This window comes from Narcine bancroftii, chromosome 8 (genome assembly GCF_036971445.1).
Source record: "Narcine bancroftii isolate sNarBan1 chromosome 8, sNarBan1.hap1, whole genome shotgun sequence".
Lineage (NCBI taxonomy): Eukaryota > Metazoa > Chordata > Chondrichthyes > Torpediniformes > Narcinidae > Narcine > Narcine bancroftii.
Genome location: NC_091476.1, coordinates 148,196,756 through 148,219,598, shown reverse-complemented (window position 1 = coordinate 148,219,598; position 22,843 = coordinate 148,196,756). Strand labels below are relative to the sequence as shown.

General features: G+C 43.2%; 1 protein-coding gene across 6 annotated transcripts in view; it reads left to right on the top strand.

Moving 5' to 3' along the window:
* The first annotated feature begins 209 nt into the window (after nt 1-209).
* The window catches only part of tmem244 (transmembrane protein 244), a 43,624-nt gene continuing 20,990 nt past the window's right edge, over nt 210-22,843 (top strand). The window contains exons 1-6 of one of the 6 annotated variants that reach the window (XM_069895257.1): nt 1,936-2,092; nt 6,420-6,505; nt 10,817-10,890; nt 11,856-11,981; nt 14,982-15,026; nt 19,928-20,200. In XM_069895257.1, the coding sequence (XP_069751358.1) occupies nt 2,012-2,092; nt 6,420-6,505; nt 10,817-10,890; nt 11,856-11,981; nt 14,982-15,026; nt 19,928-20,019 (504 nt within the window). In that variant the 5' untranslated portion in view covers nt 1,936-2,011 and the 3' untranslated portion in view covers nt 20,020-20,200. Of the gene's footprint in view, nt 564-1,929; nt 2,093-6,419; nt 6,506-10,816; nt 10,891-11,855; nt 11,982-12,094; nt 12,300-12,571; nt 13,506-14,981; nt 15,027-19,927; nt 20,201-22,843 lie in introns of those variants that run through there. The other 5 variants (XM_069895259.1, XM_069895256.1, XM_069895260.1 and 2 more) reach the window with 5 other exon arrangements.

Here is a 22,843-nt window from a genome sequence, read left to right as displayed (position 1 = left end):
GTATTGTATTGAATTAATATATCCTCTTTTGAAATCTAATAGTGTTAAGTTTAATAGTAAGATGAGAAATTAGGACGTATTTACAGCGAATAATATTCTGGGGTAGAGGCAAGGGAGGATTAAATGGCTGGTAAATCATGACGGGCCAAGTGGCCTCCTGTGTTGCATCATTACGCAATATTTTAAAAATAAATGCTCAGAGATAATCTGTGATTTGATTTACTTACTGAGGCGATTTTGCTTCCTGGGGATTACAACACTATTGCCTTTATTTCAGATTTCCCGTTGTATTTTGTTTTCTCCACATTTCTGCTGGCAGCAAACACAAATTACGAGAACTATCCAAAACTGAGCGCCTGCTGTCAGCTCGCTCTGTGCTCGGTGTCTACATTTATACCACCACACTCGGGCATTATTTCTCTCTGTGGGATCGAGGACCAGGAAAGCAGACACTTGCTGATGTGAGAGCGAAAAGGGGGACAAGGTTGCGTGAGGAGGAACAGATTGCAGAGCCCCTCGCACTCATTCGCATGGCACTGGCAGGTCGGGTCGCTGCAAATAAGGTACGATCCTGCGGCAGATGGTTCCCTTCCAGCTAACTGATGGAACCCATCTAAATCTCCCCCGTTGGCAGCGGAAGAAGCCGTGTCGCACGTCTCCGGTCGGAGACTGCCAGGGCTTGGGGTGGGGGGGGGGTTGAGAGGGGTCACTGCCAGGGCTTGGGGTGAGAGGGGTCACTGCCAGGGCTTGGGGTGAGAGGGGTCACTGCCAGGGCTTGGGGTGGAGGGGGGGGAGGTGAGAGGGGTCACTGCCAGGGCTTGGGGTGAGAGGGGTCACTGCCAGGGCTTGGGGTGGAGGGGGGGGGTTGAGAGGGGTCACTGCCAGGGCTTGGGGTGAGAGGGGTCACTGCCAGGGCTTGGGGTGGAGGGGGGGTGAGAGGGGTCACTGCCAGGGCTTGGGGTGGAGGAGGGGTGAGAGGGGTCACTGCCAGGGCTTGGGATGAGAGGGGTCACTGCCAGGGCTTGGGGTGGGGGGGGTGAGAGGGGTCACTGCCAGGGCTTGGGGTGGGGGGGGGTGAGAGGGGTCACTGCCAGGGCTTGGGGTGAGAGGGGTCACTGCCAGGGCTTGGGGTGGAGGGGGGGGTGAGAGGGGTCACTGCCAGGGCTTGGGATGAGAGGGGTCACTGCCAGGGCTTGGGGTGGGGGGGGGGTGAGAGGGGTAACTGCCAGGGCTTGGGGTGGGGGGGGGGGGTGAGAGATTGCTGCCTCTGGGAGCACACGTCCGAAATCCATTTCAATATCATGCCCGACCAGACCTCGCTCCCCAGCTGTCACGGTCACAGAATCACAATTTATTCTCATGAACATGTCACCAAATCTTTTGGTTTGCGGCATTCAAACTAAATCGTGCAAAGACAAGAGGAAGTGTCTGTGTTCACCATGAATGTGGATAAAAAGCTCTTACATTTACCACTTGGAAATGTTTAAAATTACGTGTAAGCGGCCCCTCTGGCGTTAGTTCTGGGCATTGATGTGTGTGTGTAAGATTGATACATGACAACGCCAAGACGGCGTTGTGCTGTAATATTTCTAATGCATATTTCGTTGTTGAACAAAAAAAAGACTGATAATTCATTCGAGATTCTTTGATGTTTTATTAAAATGCAATAGTTTTTTAAAAAAAACTTTATTTATTCGTTCAAAAAACAAATAATATGACATATACAGCAATTAAACATGATAAAACGCAATAGTTGGAGCTTGCCCCACTGATCACCAAACAAAATGATTCACAAACACATGAACACGCGAGAAATCCCGCCGGGAGATTAACGTGGCCAAAACTGATCATAGCAGGAGAGATTATGACGGGCATAGACAGAGTAAATGTAGACGGGCTTTTTCCACTCAGGGTAGGTGAGATACAAACCAGAGGACCTGGTTTAAGTGTGAAATTAGGACGTATTTACAGCGAATAATATTCTGGGGTAGAGGCAAGGGAGGATTAAATCATGACGGGCCAAGTGGCCTCCTGTGTTGCATCATTATGCAATATTTTGGTGGTGGTGTGGAACGAGCTTCCAGTTGAAATGGTATATGCAGGCTCAATTTTAACATTTAAGAATTTGGTCAGATACAGGGATGGGAGGGTGATGGGTTGGGTGGAGTTCAGTGGGAAGAGGCAAAAAAGTGTTTGGCCACAGACTAGAGGGGTCGAGGTGACCTGTTTCTGTGCTGTAATTGTTGTAAGGTTCTACCTGTAGGTATGGTTCTGGGAGCCACTTGATTTCTGAAGGGACAGTGACTGGAACCATATAACCATATACAGCACAGAACAGGCCAGTTTGGCCCGACTGGTCCATGCCTGAACAAATCCCCACAAGACATTACATTTAAATGCGCATAGGGGGTTGCCGAGGAGACAAAACTATAGTATAATTTTCTGTTTTCCAGCTGCAAGCCACTTTGTTCACCAACATTTGGGATCCCATGTAAACGTGGATAACTTTGCATTTATATATTTTTTTCTAGAATAATTATTCAGATTAATAATGTCAAATTCTGGGATATGGTTTATTGTTATTTTAAATACTTGAAATATTCTGCCTCCTTGAGACTGGTTGTACAGTCGAAAGAGGGGATTGGACCAATTACCACCTTGTTTTCTGGGGCATGGCCTCAGCTGTGTCTCAGAAGGTGCTTTCAAACTGCCTTGTAAAATGGGCTTAACCGGCCAGTGCCCCACTCACAAGGGAACTTGAAAGGGTTGGACCCAGTCAATGTCCATCAAAGTCCACCTGGTCCCTGCCCTACCTTGGATATAGTCAGGGAACCCAGTTAAACTTACCCAGAATGTATCGACCAGTGACTCGAACAGCAAAACAGGTTACTCCTGTAACATCAGTACTTATGGGGGGGGGGGGGTGAGAGGGGTCACTGCCAGGGCTTGGGGTGGGGGGGGGTGAGAGAGGTCACTGCCAGGGCTTGGGGTGGAGAAGGGGGTGTGAGAGGGGTCACTGCCAGGATTTGGTGTGGGGGGGTGGTGAGAGGTTGCTGCCACAAGGGGGAGAGACAGGGGCCACAATCGGGGGGAGTGAGGTCGCTACTATGGGGGGAAGAGGTGGGGAGGGGGGGGTTGCCACAATCAGCGGGAAAGGGTCGCTGCCACAGGGGAGAGAGAAGGGTCAGCTGCCGCGGGAGCAGTGGGGTTGGCTTCCACGGCTTGGGGGGAGCACATTGATGGTGGGAGGGAGACTGACAGCTGGTGGGGGGGATGGGGAGACTAGTTTATGTGATGTGTCACTTACCGCATCATTGAGGGGGCAGGATCCCCCTTAAATGGCCGGGTGGGTGATTTACTGGGGCTATCCCCCCTCAGCTTAAAAGGTATTATCAAGTCCCTGTCCACATAGATGATATTCCAAAGATATCCATTACTTCCCCATTCAGAGTGTTTGAATTCCTTAGGGTGCCATTTGGCCTTAAAAATGCAGCGCAGAACTTGCAGCACCTCATGAATGCAGTAGGGTGGGATCTGGACTTTATGTTCATCTACCTAGATGACATCCTAGTATCCATCTATTCCTGTCAGGAACATCTGGCACATCTGCACCTCCTCTACCGCTGCCTCAGTGACTATGGCCTGGTGATCAATCTTGCTGAGCGCCAGTTCGGCCTACCCACCATCAACTTCTTGGAACACCAGATTGACTGTCACAGAGCTGTTCCTCTGCCATTAAAAGTGGCCCAGATCATTCACCCCCTTTTCAGTTTGATGTGCAGCAAAGCCAAAGAATTTACCTGGATGGAGGAGGCGACGGCAGCTTTTGACCAAACCAAGGACGCTCTAGCCGATGCCATGCTCCTGGTCCACCCACGGGTAGATGTCCTCACAGCCCTCACCGTGGATGCCTTCGAAATGGCAGTTGGCGGCGTACTTGAACAGTCAATCAAAGGCCAGTTGAAACTGCTTGCTTTCTTCAGCTGGCACCTCCGGTCCCCAGAGATCAAGTACAGTGCATTCAACAGAGAGCTGCTGGTCCTCTACCTGGCCATCCGGCACTTCAGGTATTTCCTGGAAGGGAGAGATTTCACAATCTTCACAGACAACAAGCCCTTCATCTTAGTGTTTGCCAACCCATGGTCAGCCCATCAGCAGTGCCACCTGTTGTACGTATCCGAATTCAACACCATGATCAAGCATATCACTGGGAAGAAAAACGTGGTGGCCGATGATCTGTCATGGACATCCATCCAGTCAGTGCACGCTCTGTCTCCAGGGGTAGATTACACAGCAGAGCAGAGGCGCAACAGGTGGACAGGAAAATACCAGCATACCAAATCGCAATCACCAGAATTCACCTCGGGTGTACCCATTGGACCCAGAGGTAGCAAGCTCCTTTGCGATGTGTCCACTGGGCAACCCCGGCCTATCGTCCCGACTGCTTGGAGGTGCTGAGTTTTCGACACCTTACACGGTTTAGCCCACCCTTCCATCCAGGCAATCATCCATTTGATTGCGGATCCATTCGTGTGGCACGGCCTACACAAACAGGTCGGGCACTGGGCCAGGATGCACTGCCAGGCATCCAAAATCCAGAGGCACACAAGGGCACCACTGCAACCTTTTCAGCCACCATATAGGACGTTGTTGGCCCACTACCTGCCTCAAGAGGAGCGAGGTATTTATTTACAATGATGGACAGGTTCACGAGGTGGTTGGATGCTGTCCCAATCACCAGCACGACTGCGGAGACATGTGCCATGACTCTGATCCCAACCTAGGTAGCAAGATTCAGGTTCCTTGCCCAATCATTTCAAAAGGGGGGGGGGGGTACAGTTCACCTCGACTCTATTGTTTTCTGTAATTTTATTTAATATTTGGTTTGGATCTTCCCAAAATTTTTCTACTTTCTCACATGTCCAGATTGCATGAATTGTTGTTCCCATTTCTTTTTTTACATCGAAAACATCTATCAGATACTGTTGGGCCCCATTTATTTAACTTTTGAGGTGTAATGTATAGCCTGTGTATCCAGTTATATTGTATCATACGTAACCTCGTATTTATTGTATTTCTCATCGTTCCAGAACATAACTTCTCCCATGTATGAGACTGAACAAAGCACTCACAATTGATGTTACCAAAAATATAATCCAATTTGATCCCCAGTGATCCTTAATTACTTCACACTCTTCGCCTTTTGGAAGTCTACTGCATTTCCCTCATCATTTGCTACTTAATCAATAAGCTATCAAATCACGATGACTTGACTCTTTAGATGCATGGAATCAAGTACAAAGGTTGAAGGGGAAAGGCCACAATTCTGGTCCCCTGGATTCTGAGGATAATATGAAAAAAAATAAGCCTTTGTACCCAAAACATGGGAGTCAGGAGTCCTCTGTACTGTTAATCATAAATGAAATCTTGTAGGACGACTGAGTGCTTCAAGTACTATACACAGTCAAGATTATTTGTACCATATTGTTTAAACTGCAGCATTTTGAATGTACCATGAGTAAGCATATTTTTTGTAAAGAAATCATCCTTACAAAGCTGTTGAACCTCGCTCACTTTCTTTCTGATAGAATATACTGATGACGTATTTATTCCCCTAAATTCATCAATGGCACTGATATTGGCTTAGGTACTTCCTGGTCATATTGGAATTCAGCATGTGGGGAAATCAAAGTGTTGTCACAGTGCACTTTCTAGGAACTCCACTGGGAATAATTCAAGCTCATGTTGAATTTTATTATCATCCAATTGTACAAGGCCAACCTGACGAAACAGTATTCTCTGGTCCTCGGTGTAAAAACATGCAAACACACAACTAGACATAATACACATACAGACAAGCAGTACAAATGCAGTACATATATAAAAATAAATAAAGTGTTTAATAAATAGTAGAGTCTTGGATGGTTAGCATAGCAGTTCATTCAGTCGCTCAGCTGTTTCCCTGCCCATGGGAAGAAGTTGTTTCTCAGCCTGGTGGTACTGGCTCTGATACTTCTGTATCTCTTTCCCGATGGGAATAGTTGAAAGATGCTGTGTGTGGGATGGGAGAGGTTCTCAACAATTTCAGACAACAGTCCTGGTAGATCACATTGATGGAGGGGGAGGGAGACCCCAGTGATCCTTTCTGCCACTCTTATAGTCCTGTGGATTGACCTCCAATCCAATGCTCTGCAGCAAACATATCAGACTGTGATGCAGCCAGCCAGGATAGTCTCGGTAGAGCTGCTGTAGAAAGTTGATTGGATGGTGACTGGTAGCCTTGCTCGCCTCAGTCAGGCAGAATGTGAAACCGTTGTTGCATCATGGTTTCAACCTTGTAATGGTAGGATGGTGAAACTTAACCTCTTCTTCAGCTAATTTAAATGAAAGCTAATCTCTGTTGGTTTGCATTTTCCCAGACAGTACTCCTGAATTTGCTGAAATGTTTGGTGATATTCTACACCCTCTACTACATGATTGCCAGTATCTGCTTTGGAACATTCAAGTAAGACTTTCACTTGGTCACTAATCCTATTGGAACATGTTGGAAAGCAATGTTTTGGGGCCAAGAAGGAAGACAAATTTTGATTACAAACAATTATCGAAAAACCTTCTGTAATGAATTAAGAGCATAGCTGAGACATAGCAATAGAGCAAATGCCTTAGAACAAAGAACCATGCAATACAGGGAAAGGCCCTTTGGCCCATGAAGTCTGTGCTGACATGATACCAATTTAAACTGTACATCTGTCTGCACAATTTCTATTCCCTGCCTGTTCATGTGTCGGGGTAAATACCTCTTAAACGTTGCTATCATATTTGAGATGATGCGATGAGTGTTTGTTATTATTTACTTATGTACAGATGCACTGAAATTCTTACTTGCTGCAGCCAAACAGAGACATAAGATACGCCAACTACAATAGTATTAAAGTTTACTGCAATAGGCCAAGACAAAAAAAAGGATAATAAATATGAATGAATAGGAAAAGAAATATGCATAATTGCATTTAGTGCAAAAAGAAAGTGACCATAAGACACAGGAGCAGAAATAGGTTATTCAGCCCATCGAGTCTGCCATTTAATCACAAGTTGATCCATTCCCCCACTCAGGCCATTCCCTGGCTTCTCCCCAAAACCTTTGATGTCCTGACTAATCAATCTCTGCCTTAAATGTACCTGACTTGGCCTCCACAACTGTCTGTGGCAACAAATTTCATAGATTTATCATGCCCTGCCTAAAGAAATTCTTCCACATCTCTGTTCCAAGCAGGCCCCCTTCAATCCTGAAGTTGTGCCCTCTTGTCCATGGCTCTCCCACCATGGGAAAACAATCTTTCCACATCTACTTTGTCCATGCCTTTCAACATTCAAAATGTTTCAATGAGATCTGCCCCCTCCCACCACCCCCCCACCCCACCACCCCCCCCCCCCCCCATTCTCCTAAATCCCAATGAATACAGACCAAGAACCATCATACGTTCCTCATATAACCCTTTAATTCCCGGGATCATCTTAGTGAACCTCCTCTGAACCCTCTCTAATGTCAGCACATCCTTTCTTAAATAAGGAGACCAAAACTTCTTACAATACTCCCAAGTGAAGTCTCACCAGTGCCTTTTAAAGCCTCAATATCACATTCCTGCACTTATATTCTATTCCTCTTGAAATGAATGCCAGCATTGCATTTGCCTTTTCACCGCTGACTCAGCCTGTAAGTTTACATTCAGGATATCTTGCAGACGGATTCCCAGGTCCCTTTGCATCAGGGAATTTTCATATTTTCTCCCCATTTAGAAAATAGTCTTCTGGTTTATTTTTTCTACCGAAATGTTAGACTGTACATTTTCTGACATTGTATTCCATTTGCCACTTCTCTGCCCATTCTTCTAATCTTTGCCAGCCTACCTGCCCCTCCACCTATCTTGGTATCATCTGCAAACTTGGCCACAAATCCATTTATTCCAAAAACTAGTAAAAATTCAATCATCAAGGTATAATGAAAATATGATTTCATAATCTAAATCATTTATATAAAATATAAAAACACCAACCCCTGTGGAACACCATTAGCAACTGGCAGCCAACCAGAATATGATCCCAAAACTTCCCCTGGCGGCTCATTCCAGGGACCTCTGTATAAAATAAATGCCTGCTGAATCTCTCATAAACTTTCTCCCTCTTAATTTAAATCTATTCCCTCTCATATTTGACATGCACTCTGGGGATAATATTCTGAATATCTACCCTATCTATTCCTCTCATAAATTTCTTCCTATCATAATAAAGGCAGATGACACAAATGTTGGAGGTGTTATAGATAGTGTAGAAGGTTGTCGTAGGTTATAACTGGATGCAGAGTTGGGCAGAAAAGTGGCAGATTGAGTTCAATCTGGATAGGTGTGAAGTGATGCATTTTGGAAGGTCAAACCTGAAGGCAAAGCACATGGTTAATGGTAGAATTCGTAAGAGTGTGGAAGAACAGAAGGACTAAATCCAAAGATCTCTCAAGGGTGCTGCACACGTTGATAGGATAGTTAAGACTTATGATATGTTGACCTTCATTAGTCAGGGAATTAAAATTCAAGAGTGATGAGGAAATGATGCAGCTCTATAAACTCTGATTAGACCATGCTTGTAATATTGTGTTCAGTTCTAGCCACCTCATTACAGGAAAGATGTGGAAGCCATGGAGAGGGGGCAGAGTAGATATATCAGGATGTTGCCTGGATTGGAGAACGTATTTTATGAGGCAAAGTTAATGGAGCTGTGGTTTTTCTCTTTGGAGTGAGGAAGAATGAGAGAGAGGTCTATAAGATTATGAGAGGCATAAATAGGAAGGCAGTCAGCACCTGTTTCCCAGGTCAAGAATAGCAAATATCAGATATCTGTACAATGTGAGGGGAGGAAAGTTTAGGGAAACATCTGGGGTACTTTTCTTTTAACCTTGGGTGCCTGGAATGCATGGCCAGGGTGATGGTGGAGTCTGGTACAATACAGAGATTTAAAAGACAGGCACATGAATGCAAGAGAAATACAGGGTTATGGGTGTGAGGTAGGGAAGGTTTGGTTTGTAGAGTAAGTTTGTATAGGTTGGCACAGTATCAAAGGCTGTAATGTTCTATGTTCTATACTTCTATGGGTCTGATCCTCGGCCTCTCATGCTCCAGAGAAAACTATCCAACTTTGTTCAGCCTCTCCTTATAGCTAATATCTTAATTCAGACAACATTCCGGGAACCTTCTTCTACACTTTCAAAGTCTCCTCATCCTTCCTGAATCGTGGCAATCAGAACTGCACACAATGAGGCCTAACCAAAAGTTTATACATCTGGAACATGACTTCCCAAATTTTATACTGAACAATGAAGGCATGTTTCCATCTTTACCATCCTATCTACTTGTGCTGGGAGCTATGGACTTGTTTCCTAGGGTCCACCTGTACATCAATGCTCAGAAAGATCCTTCCATTTCCTACACTTGTCACAAAACTGATCTTGGTGTGGGTTTAATGTTGTAGGTTAATGTTTTGTCTTTCCAGAGGTTAATTAACCCACCACTGGTTAGATGATTTGGATATGCAAGGAGTTTGGGAGAGAATTTTAATCATAAAACCTTTCATACCTTTACTGATCAGAACAGGAAGGATGGTAACAGAAGATCTAAAATTCAGGGACAGATAAATGCAACCAACTGTTAGAATAAGGCAAGATTAGCAACTCCCATCTCATAATTTCTGATTGATTTTTATTCATTTAGCACAACCATTTTTTACCTGCAGGCTCACAGAAATGAAAGGATTGAAAAAGTAATCCATTCTTCGGTGGAATTGGTTCATATTGGTACTCATTGGTAGGAGAAGGGGTGATGTCTTTCAGCATGAATTGAGGGAGCTAAGTAGCCATTTGAAGAGATTCTCTAAGATGGTAATCTTTTGATTGCTTTTGGTGCCACAAACTGGGAATGGAAGGATTGGGGAAGTGAAACTTTTGGTGGTTGTTCAAGTGGTGAGGAACAGTCACCTAGAGGAGAAGAAGTGAGCAAGTCCTGTAGGTGGGCCCACTAGATGCACCTGAGGTAAATCTCATCCATGTTAATACAAGGAGTCTTATAGACGGGACAACACAGTTTGTGTAGCGGTTAGCACAACACTGTTACAATGCCAATGACCCGGGTTTGAATCTGGCACAGTCTGTAAGGAGTTTGTACATTCTTCCCATGTCTGTGTGGATTTCCTTCAGGTGCCCTGGTTTCCGCCCACTCTTTGAAATGTATGGGAGTTGTAGGTCAATTGGTGTAAATTAAAATTAGAATAAAAAATAAATAAGATTGATGAACTCAGAGCTTTAATATGTGAGATAATGACCTTGTTGCCATGACTGAGACTTGGTTGAAAGACAGAGAGGACTGGCAACTCAGTATTCCAGAGTAGAGAACTTTCTGGTGAGCATAGGTGTATGTAAATTAGATGGTATACAAGGGGTACATTGTTTCACCCCTGAGGGAGGCTATACTAGAATGCTGGTGAGATGAGCCCATATGGATAGAAATTAAGAAGCTTAAAGTGGTAGATGTGGGCTTACAAAAATAAAAGGGACCAGGGAAGAAAAAAATGAATGCCAATAATTCAATTAGATTGGGAGAGAGGGCACTGTACTGTATGAGACTGAACAAACAATGAACTGCTGGAGAAACTGTGGGTCAGGCAGCATCCATGGGTAGAAATGTTCAGTCAATGTTTTGATCATGACCCCTTATAGAGTCTTGCTTCCATTTCCTATACTTTTATGTTCTTGAAACTGTTTCTGTAATTACAGACTTGATTTGTTCGATGGGCTAATTCCATTTGACTTTAAAACTCAAGCTTCAAAATCAAGCTCCAAGTACCTTGGTAAGAAAAATAACTCACTTGGAAGGAGGTTTCAAAATTATGACACTTATTAAAGTACAGTACTTAACAAAGTGTCATGCAGTGGAATTATATTCTGTTTTGAGTTCCTAATGTAGGTAACCTGGCACTCTACAAATTTTAAATCTGACCCTCTCTCAAAGAAATGTAATTTTCCTGTCAGATCCATGCCTCCTACAGCAATAGAATTTTCCCTTTTTACTTTTGGAGACCAAGAATGCAGGACTATATCAAACTGTGTCCTCATGCTAATTAGAAATGGACATTCATTTAGAGGGATGACATTGCCATTATTTTTAAAACTACACTATTAAGCTTTCAAAACTTAAAAAAAGAAAAACAGTAGGTTACGCCACATCAGTGGGAAGAGAATTAACATTGCAGGTTGAAAATCCTTTGTCAGTAGCCCTTTCTTCTAACTTTGTCTCAAATGTAAATTCAATTTACAAAACTTTCTATGTGGAAGAAAGAGAAAATAAACTGTAAATTGCCAGAAATAATGGATAGTATTTTCAAGAAAAAAAAATGTTAACACTTGATGTGGACTCCATGTTAGAATAATAACCTTTCTTTATGCTTACCAGAGGTAACAAATTAATTTCCCGTGTTTCCATAGGATGCTGCGTGACCTGCTGGGTTTCTCCAGCACTTTTCTGTATTGACCCCAGCATCTGAAAATTTTCTTGTTTAATTACTTTTTAATGGGCAAATTTGATCACAAGATGGTAAATAATGTCTTGATGCAAATTCAGATATGGACAGTAGAATTTTGGATTAGCATAAGCTTATGGGTAAATGCCATGGAGAATGTTGGAATATTACTGTTTGGAGATGACAAAAAGATGAATGAGTAAGGTATATGCGTGATTGTAAACGTAAATAGGAATATCCAAATCTGTTTCATTTACTTTGAGGTCAATTTGTACTGTTTATTTCAATTCTCCTAGTGAACCTGCTATCAATGGAACTTACATATTTCATCAGTGGTCTGCTGTTTGCAGCAATAGTTAAGAAATGGGTTTGGGATTACTCAATCACAGTTGCTCTCAGCCACGTCATGCTGAGTTCAGCAGGTCAGTACTCTCCAACGGATAGCAAAGTCAGCCATCACAATAGAACGTGTAACTAATTGGAATAACTTTAATTGGCGTTGCTTTACTTAGCTCATCGTTCTTTGCTTCTCTAGTTAGTATGCCCCGGGCCACTGAGATGGTGACCAACAAACCTCCTATCAGTCGCTAGCCTGTCTGCTAGGAAACCTACAAGTCCAGATCGAGGTCAAGACGTGTATGTGTAAAGTTACATTTCTGGATCAAGTAATAAACCAGAAAATATGAATTCAAATCCCATCAGGGAGAGTTTCAAATAAAAAGTCCATTTTACAACTGAAAGTGGTTGTGATCTGATCCCATTGGATTATTTCAAAAAGTCCATCTGGTTAAATAATATATTTTAGGGAAGAAAATTGTGGACTAGTCCCACATTTTAAACTCACTTTTTGCCCTCGGCAATCACTTGTCTCAGATTTTCTCTGATTAGGGTTAATAAACATGGTTTTGCCCCATTGCTAAACTCTCACACTAGTATTAAAAATGTCAGGAGAACATTGAGATTGGAGTCAAGGAGGGATGCAATGGCCATCTATTTCGTTTTATAACCCCAGGCACTGCACAGGACCAATACCAAATAAAGTTTGACACCAAGACATCATTGGAGATTGGACGTGTTTCATCACTGAGACAGGCTTGAAGAGAAAGAGAAGTTTCAAGAGAAAAGATTAGAACTAAGACAAAGGCAGTACGGAACACAAAAACCAATGCATATCAGGAAGGACAAATGGCTGGATTTGGAAAATTGCAGGAATTCCTGAGGGTTGCACATGTAGTAAGGAGAATGGCCCAAGAGGCATGTGACTAATTTTACAGTAGGAACCTCAAATCTGTACAGGAATACCGCCATTACTGAGTCTTTTGTTGATGTGACATGGGAGGCTCATGGCAGAAATGCAGTAGAAGTTGATTATTTGAATCTTTTGAATGCATTTGATCACTCTCTTCTAAAATATAGTTGGCAAATTGAGGGGTTAAGGAATTAAAGATCAGTGATAACACAAAGAGGATGTTGGCTTAAAGTTAAAAAAGAGAGGTAGTTGATAACACAAATACCAATGGGGAATCCAATGAATGAAAGGATGTGGAGGGTTAATTTTCTAGCTTGCAGAAGACACAAAGGTTAGAGTACGATAAACAGTGGCAGCAATAATAATATACAGCAAAAGGAAATGGTTTGCTTGGCAGAATGGCCAGACAAATGACAGATGAAATGTAATAGAGAGGTGTGGAGTAATACATTTTGTCAAAACAAACAAGCAGAATCAGTTCAAATCTGAAAATTATTTACATACCAGAGTATATTTTATAATGAAGTACGGTTGATTATATTTACTACTTATACCAAAATACTAAAATGTAGCTCTCATTTCAACAAAAAAAATCTCATTAAACTGCTAACCAAATTTAATTGTGGCCTTGTCTGCATTACTTTTCATGCACAAGGATTACTGTGAATATTACTATCTATCTTTTCTTTTATTGTGCCTTTTAATTTATTTCAATAAGCTTCCTCTTGTAGTTTCTCGTTACAAGTTCCTGTTCGGCAGCAGCAAGAATTTTGGAGGATAAGTATATTTGTATATGACAATAAAATCATCACCATCAAATTTAACTCTAATGCAAGTTTTAATTGAGAGAAGTTTTTTAATGCTGTGGCATTAAATGGACCAGAAGGGCAAACTTTCACATTGAAATTAAAACCCATGGTCCACTGAGGGCAGAAAGAATCAATATTATTTCAAAACTGTGGTTTTTGTGCGCCTAAATTAAATGAGGACCGAGGGTTGGGAACCCCATTCTAATGCTCATTTGGGACATCCCTCCTCAAACCTCATTAGAAGCAACCCCCTTGAACCACATATCCCTTCCCTCACCAGGACCGATCCCTCAACTATTATTTTTGGAAATATGGGAAGCTCTTAGAGGGGCTGCAGAAAGGATTCTCCAAAACGTGTGCATGAATGAGAGATTTTAGCCACAAGATTACACTGAAGAATCTGTGGTCATTCTACTTGAAGCAAAGGAGGTTGAGATAGGCATGTACAAGTTTATGACCAGTTTGGTAAAGGTAAACAAATGGGAGATTGTTTAAAAGTCCCAGGAACAGATTAAAGATTCAGGAAGATATAGGAAAATAACGTCATGCAAAATAATTATGATCTTGAACTCATCAAAATGCAAGAATAAGAGCCTTCAAAAGGAAATTGGATAGGCAAGGGAAAATAATTTACTGTAGTTAAGCAAGAAAATCTGCAGACATTGTGAATGTAGTTTACACAAAAATGCAAGAGAGTTAGCGATTCATGCCGTGTTCTTTATATGGTACCTTGATGAAGGGCTCAGGCCTGAAACAATGGTTATGTATATTTACCTTTGCTGCATAGAAAAAGCCACAAAACGAGTTTCGCCAGCAAAAAATAATTGATTAGATTTTGTTCAACAACAGTGGAGGATTGCTGTTTGGCTGCCGGTGGAAAGGCGTCTCTCAGCCCCCAGCACCCAGTGGGAAAACTGTTTCCCTCTGTTCTGGAATGATCCTGTCATTTGAAAGCCAAGGTGAGAATTCTAAGTTTCAGTGCAAAATCAAGAACAAGAACATGATCAGACGTGGTCAGGTCGAAGTTCAGTAAAAGTGATTTTCTCAAAGAGTCACGACAGCTTTTTAAAACCCCGTGTGCTCCAAATGACATCATCGTATTGTGACATCATAACGTCACTCAGAAGCCTCCGGTGAGCCGCTCCGAGGGTTTGTGTACACATTGTATTCAGAGATGATGCACAGTACTGTTACACCAAGGCATTAATTGCGAAGAATGCAGGAAACCAGATGAAAAATGTAAGATTTCTTCAACTCACTTAGATCAACAAAATACATAATTTTGCTGATTTTATACTTTATCTTTTTGAAAAGATTTGATGTCTGTACAGTGCCAGTTAATTCAGGGTTCCTTTCATTTACAGTGATGGGCGAATTTCCTTTAGCCTGGCAATGGTGGTTAGCATTAGGTGAGTCAAGGCTTTTCATCAAACAATTACAAATGTGTTGTAAATTCTTTCCCCAAGCTATAATACATCTTTGAACAGTTAAATTGGCCTCTACTGGACCAGAGTCATAGCCTAACAGAAATCAAGTAAATACTTACATGCTGATCCACTATTATTGTAGTAAGCTTAAAAGAAATATAAACAGAAATATGATATTGTTTTTAGGATTATAAAGTACTGCAAGGTGCTTATGAAGATGTTATTAATATTTATATATTCTGGTGGCTTTTTCTTGACAAATTATTCTAGGTTTGTCTTGGTATCAGAACCTCTAGATATTTTGCTGTCCATTTGTACCAAAGAGAGGTGCCTAAAACTTTTATCGAGAATTCCAAAAACTGGCGACCTCCAAAGACCAGCATTTTTTTGAATAGATGACATTACACATAAGTAACATTAATTTCCCATAATAAATTCTCTGTTTTCAGAGGGAGACCCCACCCCCACCCAGTCACCGTCATCCCCACCCTTGCGGCGCCTTCTCTTACCTTCGGTGGAAAGGCGACTCTCAGCCCCCCAGCACCCAGTAGGAGAAGCAGGCAGCAGCTGGCTCAACGTGGGAGCAATGGCCATCTTCCGTACCCATAATCCCTCACGCAGCTGGAACCTCTCTGGCATGATCCAGTGCGGCACTCCGTAAACTTGGGCTCGGCAGCACTGCACCCCTGAGTTAGATTGCGGGGCGGGGGCGGGGAACGGACAGTTAGAGGGAGCTACGCTGCCGGGATGCGTCTGAGGACCAGCCTGACAAGCTGGTGGAGCTTCTGAAAGCTGCAGGCACTCAGCTCCACCGCCCCAACGCTCCTCTTGCAGCTCTGCACCTTGTGTCCAGCCTTCTGCCCCACTTGACCGCTGGCTCCGACCTCCACCTGATCGACGCACTGGTCGAGAGCCTCCTGTATGCCGCATGTTGAACCACTGTTCAGCATCCCCGCGCCCCCACCTCCCACCCGCGTTCAGCTCAGCCAGCACCTCAGCCCACTCAGCCTAGGGTGCAAATTAGACTGGTACTGGCCCTGGGGGGGGGGGGGGTTCAACAGACTGACAGCAGGGGCTAGATGCGAAACATTTGCTTAAAAGGACCAAAATGATTCCGAAATACGAAAGATTCCAAACAACGACAGGTGTCCGGTCCCGATGATTCCAGATAAAAGGTTAGGCACCTGTAAAAAAGAAAATTGAAGATGCAAAGGCAAGATAAAAGGTGAAAATTCTAAAAGTCGACTTGTTGGTGGTCAAGCCACTACTTTCATTACACCTTAAGTCTGGAAGCCTGAGAACATTTTAGATAAAACCAAATTGGGCATTTGTCAGTCTTGCTCATTTTTCTTTGGCAATCCTTTGGAATTGAGGATAAGGTGGTTAAAAAAAACCCTTTGGCTCATTGACCTTCATAGTCAGATATTGAGTATAGAAGCTGGGAGGTCATATTGAGGTTGATTGAGGTATTACTTAGAAGTATTGTGTCCAGTTTTGGTCACTGTCCTGCCGGGAAGATGTCAAACTAGAGAGGGTGCAGAGAAGATTTACGAGGATGTTACCAGGAATTGGGGGCTTGAGCTGTAGGAAGAGGTTGAGAAGAAAAGAGAATGAGGCATGACCTTACAGAGGCACACAAAGTCATGGTAGGAATAGATCGGATGAATACAGAGAGTCTTTTGTCCAGAGTACAGGATTTGATAACCAGAAAATGTAGCATTAAGGTGGGGGAAGATTTAACATGAACATTTTTTTACACCAAGGGTGGTGAGTGTATAAAATGGGCTTATTTTATTTGCATTTTCATATAGAACGGGCTGCTGGTTTGAGGCAGGTAAAGAGAAAATTGAATGTCTACATCAATAGAATAGGTTGAGGGATATGGGGAAAACACAGGCAAATGAGATGAGCATAGGTGGGACATTTTAGTTGATGTGGGAAGGGTTGTTTCCATAATGTGTGAATCTAAGTTTTGCTTCAACTCTGGTTTTGTGGGTTCTGAGGACGTGAGATCGACAGATGGAGCAGGATGTGAGCAGGTGGGATTTTGAAAAGTAGCACACTCTTTCAAAGACCTATTCAGAGTTTAACTATTTTTTTTAAAGGAGGCTTAAGAATGACTGAATCTTTTTCTTTGTCCACATTAGTAATGTCTGTTTAGATAGGGTGTCTGTTACAGAGTGTCATGTCAGGCCAGCCAAACAGAACCCAGTGAAGGGGATGATGACCCAGGACACCTCTGTTGGTTCACCTACCCTTCCAGGGAATTTGGTGGCGTTTTGCAGAGACATGCAAGGTTAACCACCCCCCCCACCTTGATTTCTTCAAAGGATTTGTGATCAATCGATGTGAGCAAGAAACAGTCTTCAAACTATTTCCATTGAATAATATTGATAGTTACAAACATCCATTTTGAAATCACATGGTGCAGCTGTTTGACCTAAGGATGCTAGAAACTCAACTGTGTGCAGTCGCTGTAATATAGAAAAGTGTAAAATGCCGTCAGCGAGGGGAACAGTAGATGAATGGGCCATGCCTTAGAATCACCAGACTTGTGATTGTACTGAAGCTGGTACAGGGCCAAGAGAATGTCTATTCTACCTATTTGTACCAGGCTGTAGAAAAGTCAAGGAAGGTCAACGTTTCTGCTTTTATTTGGGCACCATTTTGCCAAAATAAATGAGAAAACTTTTTAAAAATTTTAGACATACAGCACAGTAACAGGCCATTTTGGTCCACGCGTTCATGCCTCCCAATAAACTTTCATGCCCTCGATAAAAACCCAGGCAGACACATGGAGAATGTACAAATTCCTTAGAGACAGCGCGGGATGTGATCACTAGCACTGTAAAGGCATTGCGCTAATTGCTACACCAACAGTGCTGCGCCATGTTGTTCTTCAGCTTGTCGGCTGCTATCAGAGATCAGCCAGCCAAGTTCCAGAACCCCAGCAGCCTTGACAGGATTGCCTGTGAATGCTCATTGCTTGTGATTGGCATTGAAGCATGGTTGTTTCAAAGGAATCAATTTTAATAAACGTTGCTTTCTCTCAAACATGTTACGTGGTTAGCAACAGGAAAAATGTATTGGTATGAGCATTCACCCACAGAAGACCACAGCTTAGAAAGGGTCTATCTCGGCTCTGATAAATCAGTACTGACTTTACCTCTGCTTCTTCTGGCTATCCATTCCCATAGGATGATGATGGTTCTTTTCAGTAAGTTTGTGGGGTTTATTATGAGAATACCCCACTCCTCAGAAAGGAACAGAGTGTGTGTGTGAATGGATTTAGTTTGGTTAGGATTGCACAGGTCCAGACCCACCCTCTCGACATCCCCGCTCTGATCCAGCGGAATAGTGATGTCCAAGATGGCTGGGGGAAGTTCTGCTGCAGTGAATGGCCAGACCAAGCTTCAATCCAAGGAATGCCCTTTCAGCGCTCCATGGCATGTGTTCGCTAGATGGCCATTGACCCTACGAGAGGGTTCATCCGACCTTTGACAGGTCGTTTTCCATCCTGCAGGGTGTCTAGCCACCTTCCACACCAGGCAAGCCTGGTGAAGGAGACTATTTAGACCTCCTGACCATGTGACAGTTAGTACTGGGTTACATGGTACCAAAACCATTCCTTGTTTTTCCTAGAGGAGAAGCCCAGTACCTCTTCAGTGGATTGCAGTATGGTAGTCTTCAACTGATCCCAGAGGGTTTCAGGGGACGGGTCCGTGAGGTGGGTTGCATCGTCGAGCTTTGCTTTGAGGTTTGCCTGGAAGTTTCCTCTCGCTTCATCTGACTGCAGGTTTCCAACATTGAACCTCTTTCTGGGGGCTTTATTGTTCCTGGGCTTTGGCTTGAAGTGAAGGTTGAGCTTGCAGCGAACCAGCCGGTGGTCAGTGTGGCATTTCGCGCAGGGCATGACCCTGGTGTGGAGCACATCTTGTTTGTCACTTTCTCGCACCAGGACGTAGTCCAGGAGGTGCCAGTGTTTGGATCGGGGATGCATCCAGGTGGTCTTAAGGCTGTCCCTCTGCTGAAAAAGGGTGTTTGTAATGACAAGCCGCTGTTCTGCGCAGAGCTCCAACAGGAGGCGCCCGTTGTCATTGCCTTTCAAATGCTACAATTAAATCTATCACTACAACATGAAGCAGAGCAACCATTCTCGACAGGAGCCCTATGATCCCCTCCCCTCTGAGGGCCACAGCACATTTAAAGTAAAAGCACTGTTTTCACCTCACATAAATATTTTAATGAGGTTGGTTGGAGAAAAGTATGGAAGAAACCAAAACTGCTTCACAGGGAAGGGGTCCACAAACTTTAAACAGAGTTAGGAGCCCATAGCCAAAAAATACCAGGATGGCTGAAGAAGACCATTACACTCCTTGTATTACTTTTCATTCTATTGTCAATTACCTTTATTCTCTACTCCCCCAGAACTTGACCACTCTGCCAGTGGGAATAGTTTATTTTCACAATTTTAAATATTTATATTAGATCTCTGCAGTAAATTTGCTCTGCTCCCTCTTCACACCTGACCTAAAGTGCACTACCAAGAACTTGATGCAGTCCTTTAGCTGCGGCTGAACTACATCCTCCAACCCAGTGCTGTCGTCAAGGGACATCAGAGGAGCTGTATGTTCATTTTTGTGACCTATGGCAATCTGCAATATTTGACAAGTGCTTTATTTTGCTTCTTGATCCAAGATGGTTTTGAATTTTTCTGCTTTTGCCTGCAGCTTTAATCTTGCGTTTCAATGAAATGTAAAACTTAAATTGTTTAAACGTGATAGAAAAATAAAGAACATATATATCAGAAAGTATCATTAAACTAATTGTGCAGTTCAGACTGCTTTTTACACTTTTAATGCATTTTTTTGTTTCTTTTTTAGTTACTGGCTTGTTGACAATGATCTGTAATGGCCAGTTGGTTGCGCACTTTGTCTGTCAAAATGATCCCAGTTACTCTTTGAACAATCTTTGAGAGAATACAGATGAAATATGGCAGCAAAACTCAAAGAGCTATGAACAGTTCAATAGTCATAGAGACTGATAACATATCTGCAATTAGTATTTTTTAAAAATCATAATTCCTCAGCAATAATGACTGTTTAAAAGCTTGAAATGCAGACTGCATTTTAGCATTAAAGTTATGAAACTCACAAGCAACTTAAATGAGAGGCTAATATAATTTTACAATTTTATTCTGGATTATTCCAACGTACATGATAATTTATTTTTGCTGCTAAGCTAATTCCATTAGTGTGACTGTAATATTGCTATAAAAATAAACATGTCAAGTTTAAAAAATATGAACATGAAAGGATTTGTTAATTCATATTTTATTTTTACATGGATTGTTATTTATTAATGGATTAAATCTGCATTAAAATGGGCTATTGCAGCATTGAACTACTGACAGCACTCGTGCGAGGAACTGGCAATGAATGGCTCAGTGAGAGAATTCTTGTGGGGGCTTGCATTCAGTAGATTGGCATTGCAGCTGCCTGTGGTGACATGTGGGGCCCAGGGCTTCACTCTGAAGGGTTTACAGTCTTGTATCTCTTCCTGTGTTGGATGTGCTGTCTCCCCCTCTTTGCTTGGCTGCACTGCTTTCACCAATCCATAGGCTCTTTATGGGAATAAGCTTAATGAGAATGTGGAGAGGGACTATAGGGCCAAGTGGTCTGTCAACAAAATGCAGGTGCTGCCAGTCACCAGCTATGGTCGTGCCGCTGTTAGCTGCACTGCTCACTATGGCGTACCCAACATCAGTCCTCACAGGCACTCAGGGTCATTCATTGCTGAGGTGATGCCAGTGGAGGGCAGGGATTGCTGCCAGGTTCCCTGTACAGTGGTGAAGAGAGTGTGAGAGATGAGTAAAATATGAAGATGAGGAAACTAATATAGATATATGGGTAAATGAATAAAGCCAGTATGAACAGGATAAGAAATTGATATTAGAATGTAGGAAGCAGAGTCAGTCTGAGTAAGATAAGAATCTTCTAGCCCTAGACAGAATTACCAAGTTCTGCATATGAAGAGGCTGTAGCCCTGAGAGTTGGGAAGGTGTAAATTAGAACAAAGACAGGTTTGTGAATAAAGACAAATGAGGATAATGACATGATGAGACACCGACAGGATACCCCCTGGTCCTCCAAGTTCACAGAAACAGCATGTAGGCAGGCAGGATTGCCTAATGCCAAACCTATCCAGGAGGCAGAAGAATTTAAGGGGGAGGGTATTCCTATACTGAAATAAACTGTATAAAAGTTGGGTGAGCCCCAGTGTATGTGTGTATTCCCAGGTTAAGGGGAAGCACCCAACTTTGCATTGTTGTATAATAAATGTTCTTTGTTCTCAATTTTTGTCTTGAGCAATTTCTGTGAATGTACTTCTGTTTCTAACAAATGGGGACTCGTCCGGGATCCCACTCCGTCCACTGACAGAGTGCCCGACAACGGGGGTAGGTTCACCTCAGCTGATTCAGCTGGACTCACGGACGAAGGGTGACTGGTCAGTGGATGAAGTGAGTGATATCTGAGAAGAGGCATTGAGAACAAACAACGAGAGGACATTAAGGAAGCGCACTAGAACTAGCTACTGGATCTCGGTAAGAGAAATTTTACTTACCTGTTAGTATGGGAGGTGTGAGTAGTAAGGAAGAGAGTCCTAATGAAGGATGGGAGGATCAGATAACCAAGCAAAGTCCGTTAGGCTTAATGTTATCTGATTGGGGTGCGGGGAGAACCCGTGGGAAAGACAAACTGACCATGGTCAGGTATTGCTGTTTGGAATGGGTTAAAAGTCCGATAAAAGGGAGTTCAGTATATTGGCCAAATCTCGGATCCGAGGATGACTGGATGTGTCAGGCATTGAACATCTGGCTCTATCAAAACCAAAGAGATAATCTTAAGAACAGGGAATATGCAGCCTGCTGGCTCAGGGGATCGTTTGATCAACTGGTTTTGAATGAAAAGGAATGCAAGGACAAGAAAGATAGGAACCTTTTGTCCCTGAAACACAAGGATGGGATGTGTTACATTCCCTTTCTCCACGTTATGCTGCTCCTATGCCGGCTCCTATCTTTCCCCTCTCTCCTATGCTCTACCCTTCTGCACCTTCCCCTCCTCCCCCACAGCTAGAGAAAAGAGAAGAAAGTAGGAGTGGTATGATGACCTGTTCACAAAGTACTAGATTACCACCTCAATTGACAAGAGAGGGAGGAGACTTTGATTCAAAACAGTGTGAGACTCTCCGGGAGGGAAGGGCAGAACCCTTTGATTCATTTCCCAGAGAGCAGGAATCTAGACATTATAAAGGAGAGGATAAGCCAGAAATTAACTGGATGAAACCTTTACGGGAAGTTCTCATGGGAGGGGGTCTTGGTTTTGTAAATGTGCTCCTGACTAGTACGGAGGTGTGTTATTTTAAGAGACAATGCCCAATAAACAGAAAGGAAAGGCTAAGATTTTGATGCAGGCAGTCAAGGAAGTCATGGAGGGACAGCAAGGAAAGGGTAGGGGCTGTGTGCCAGCTCCTGGACATTGGGAGGAGCTCCAGGAGTGGGAGAGTAGAGACCAGAGCAGGGGCAAGGGTAGAGTGGAATTCTGGGGACGACGACTGTTCCCGGGACCTCGTGGTAATCCCGGTAGGAATTGGGAAACAGGAGCATTAGTTTGCTACCATTGTAAAAGGAGGGACATTTTAAGAGAGAGAGCCCAATGCAAGCCAGGGAGACGTGACCTTACGCCCTGATGTGTTGGAATATAGGGGTTAATTAATCATAGAAAATATGTAGAATATAT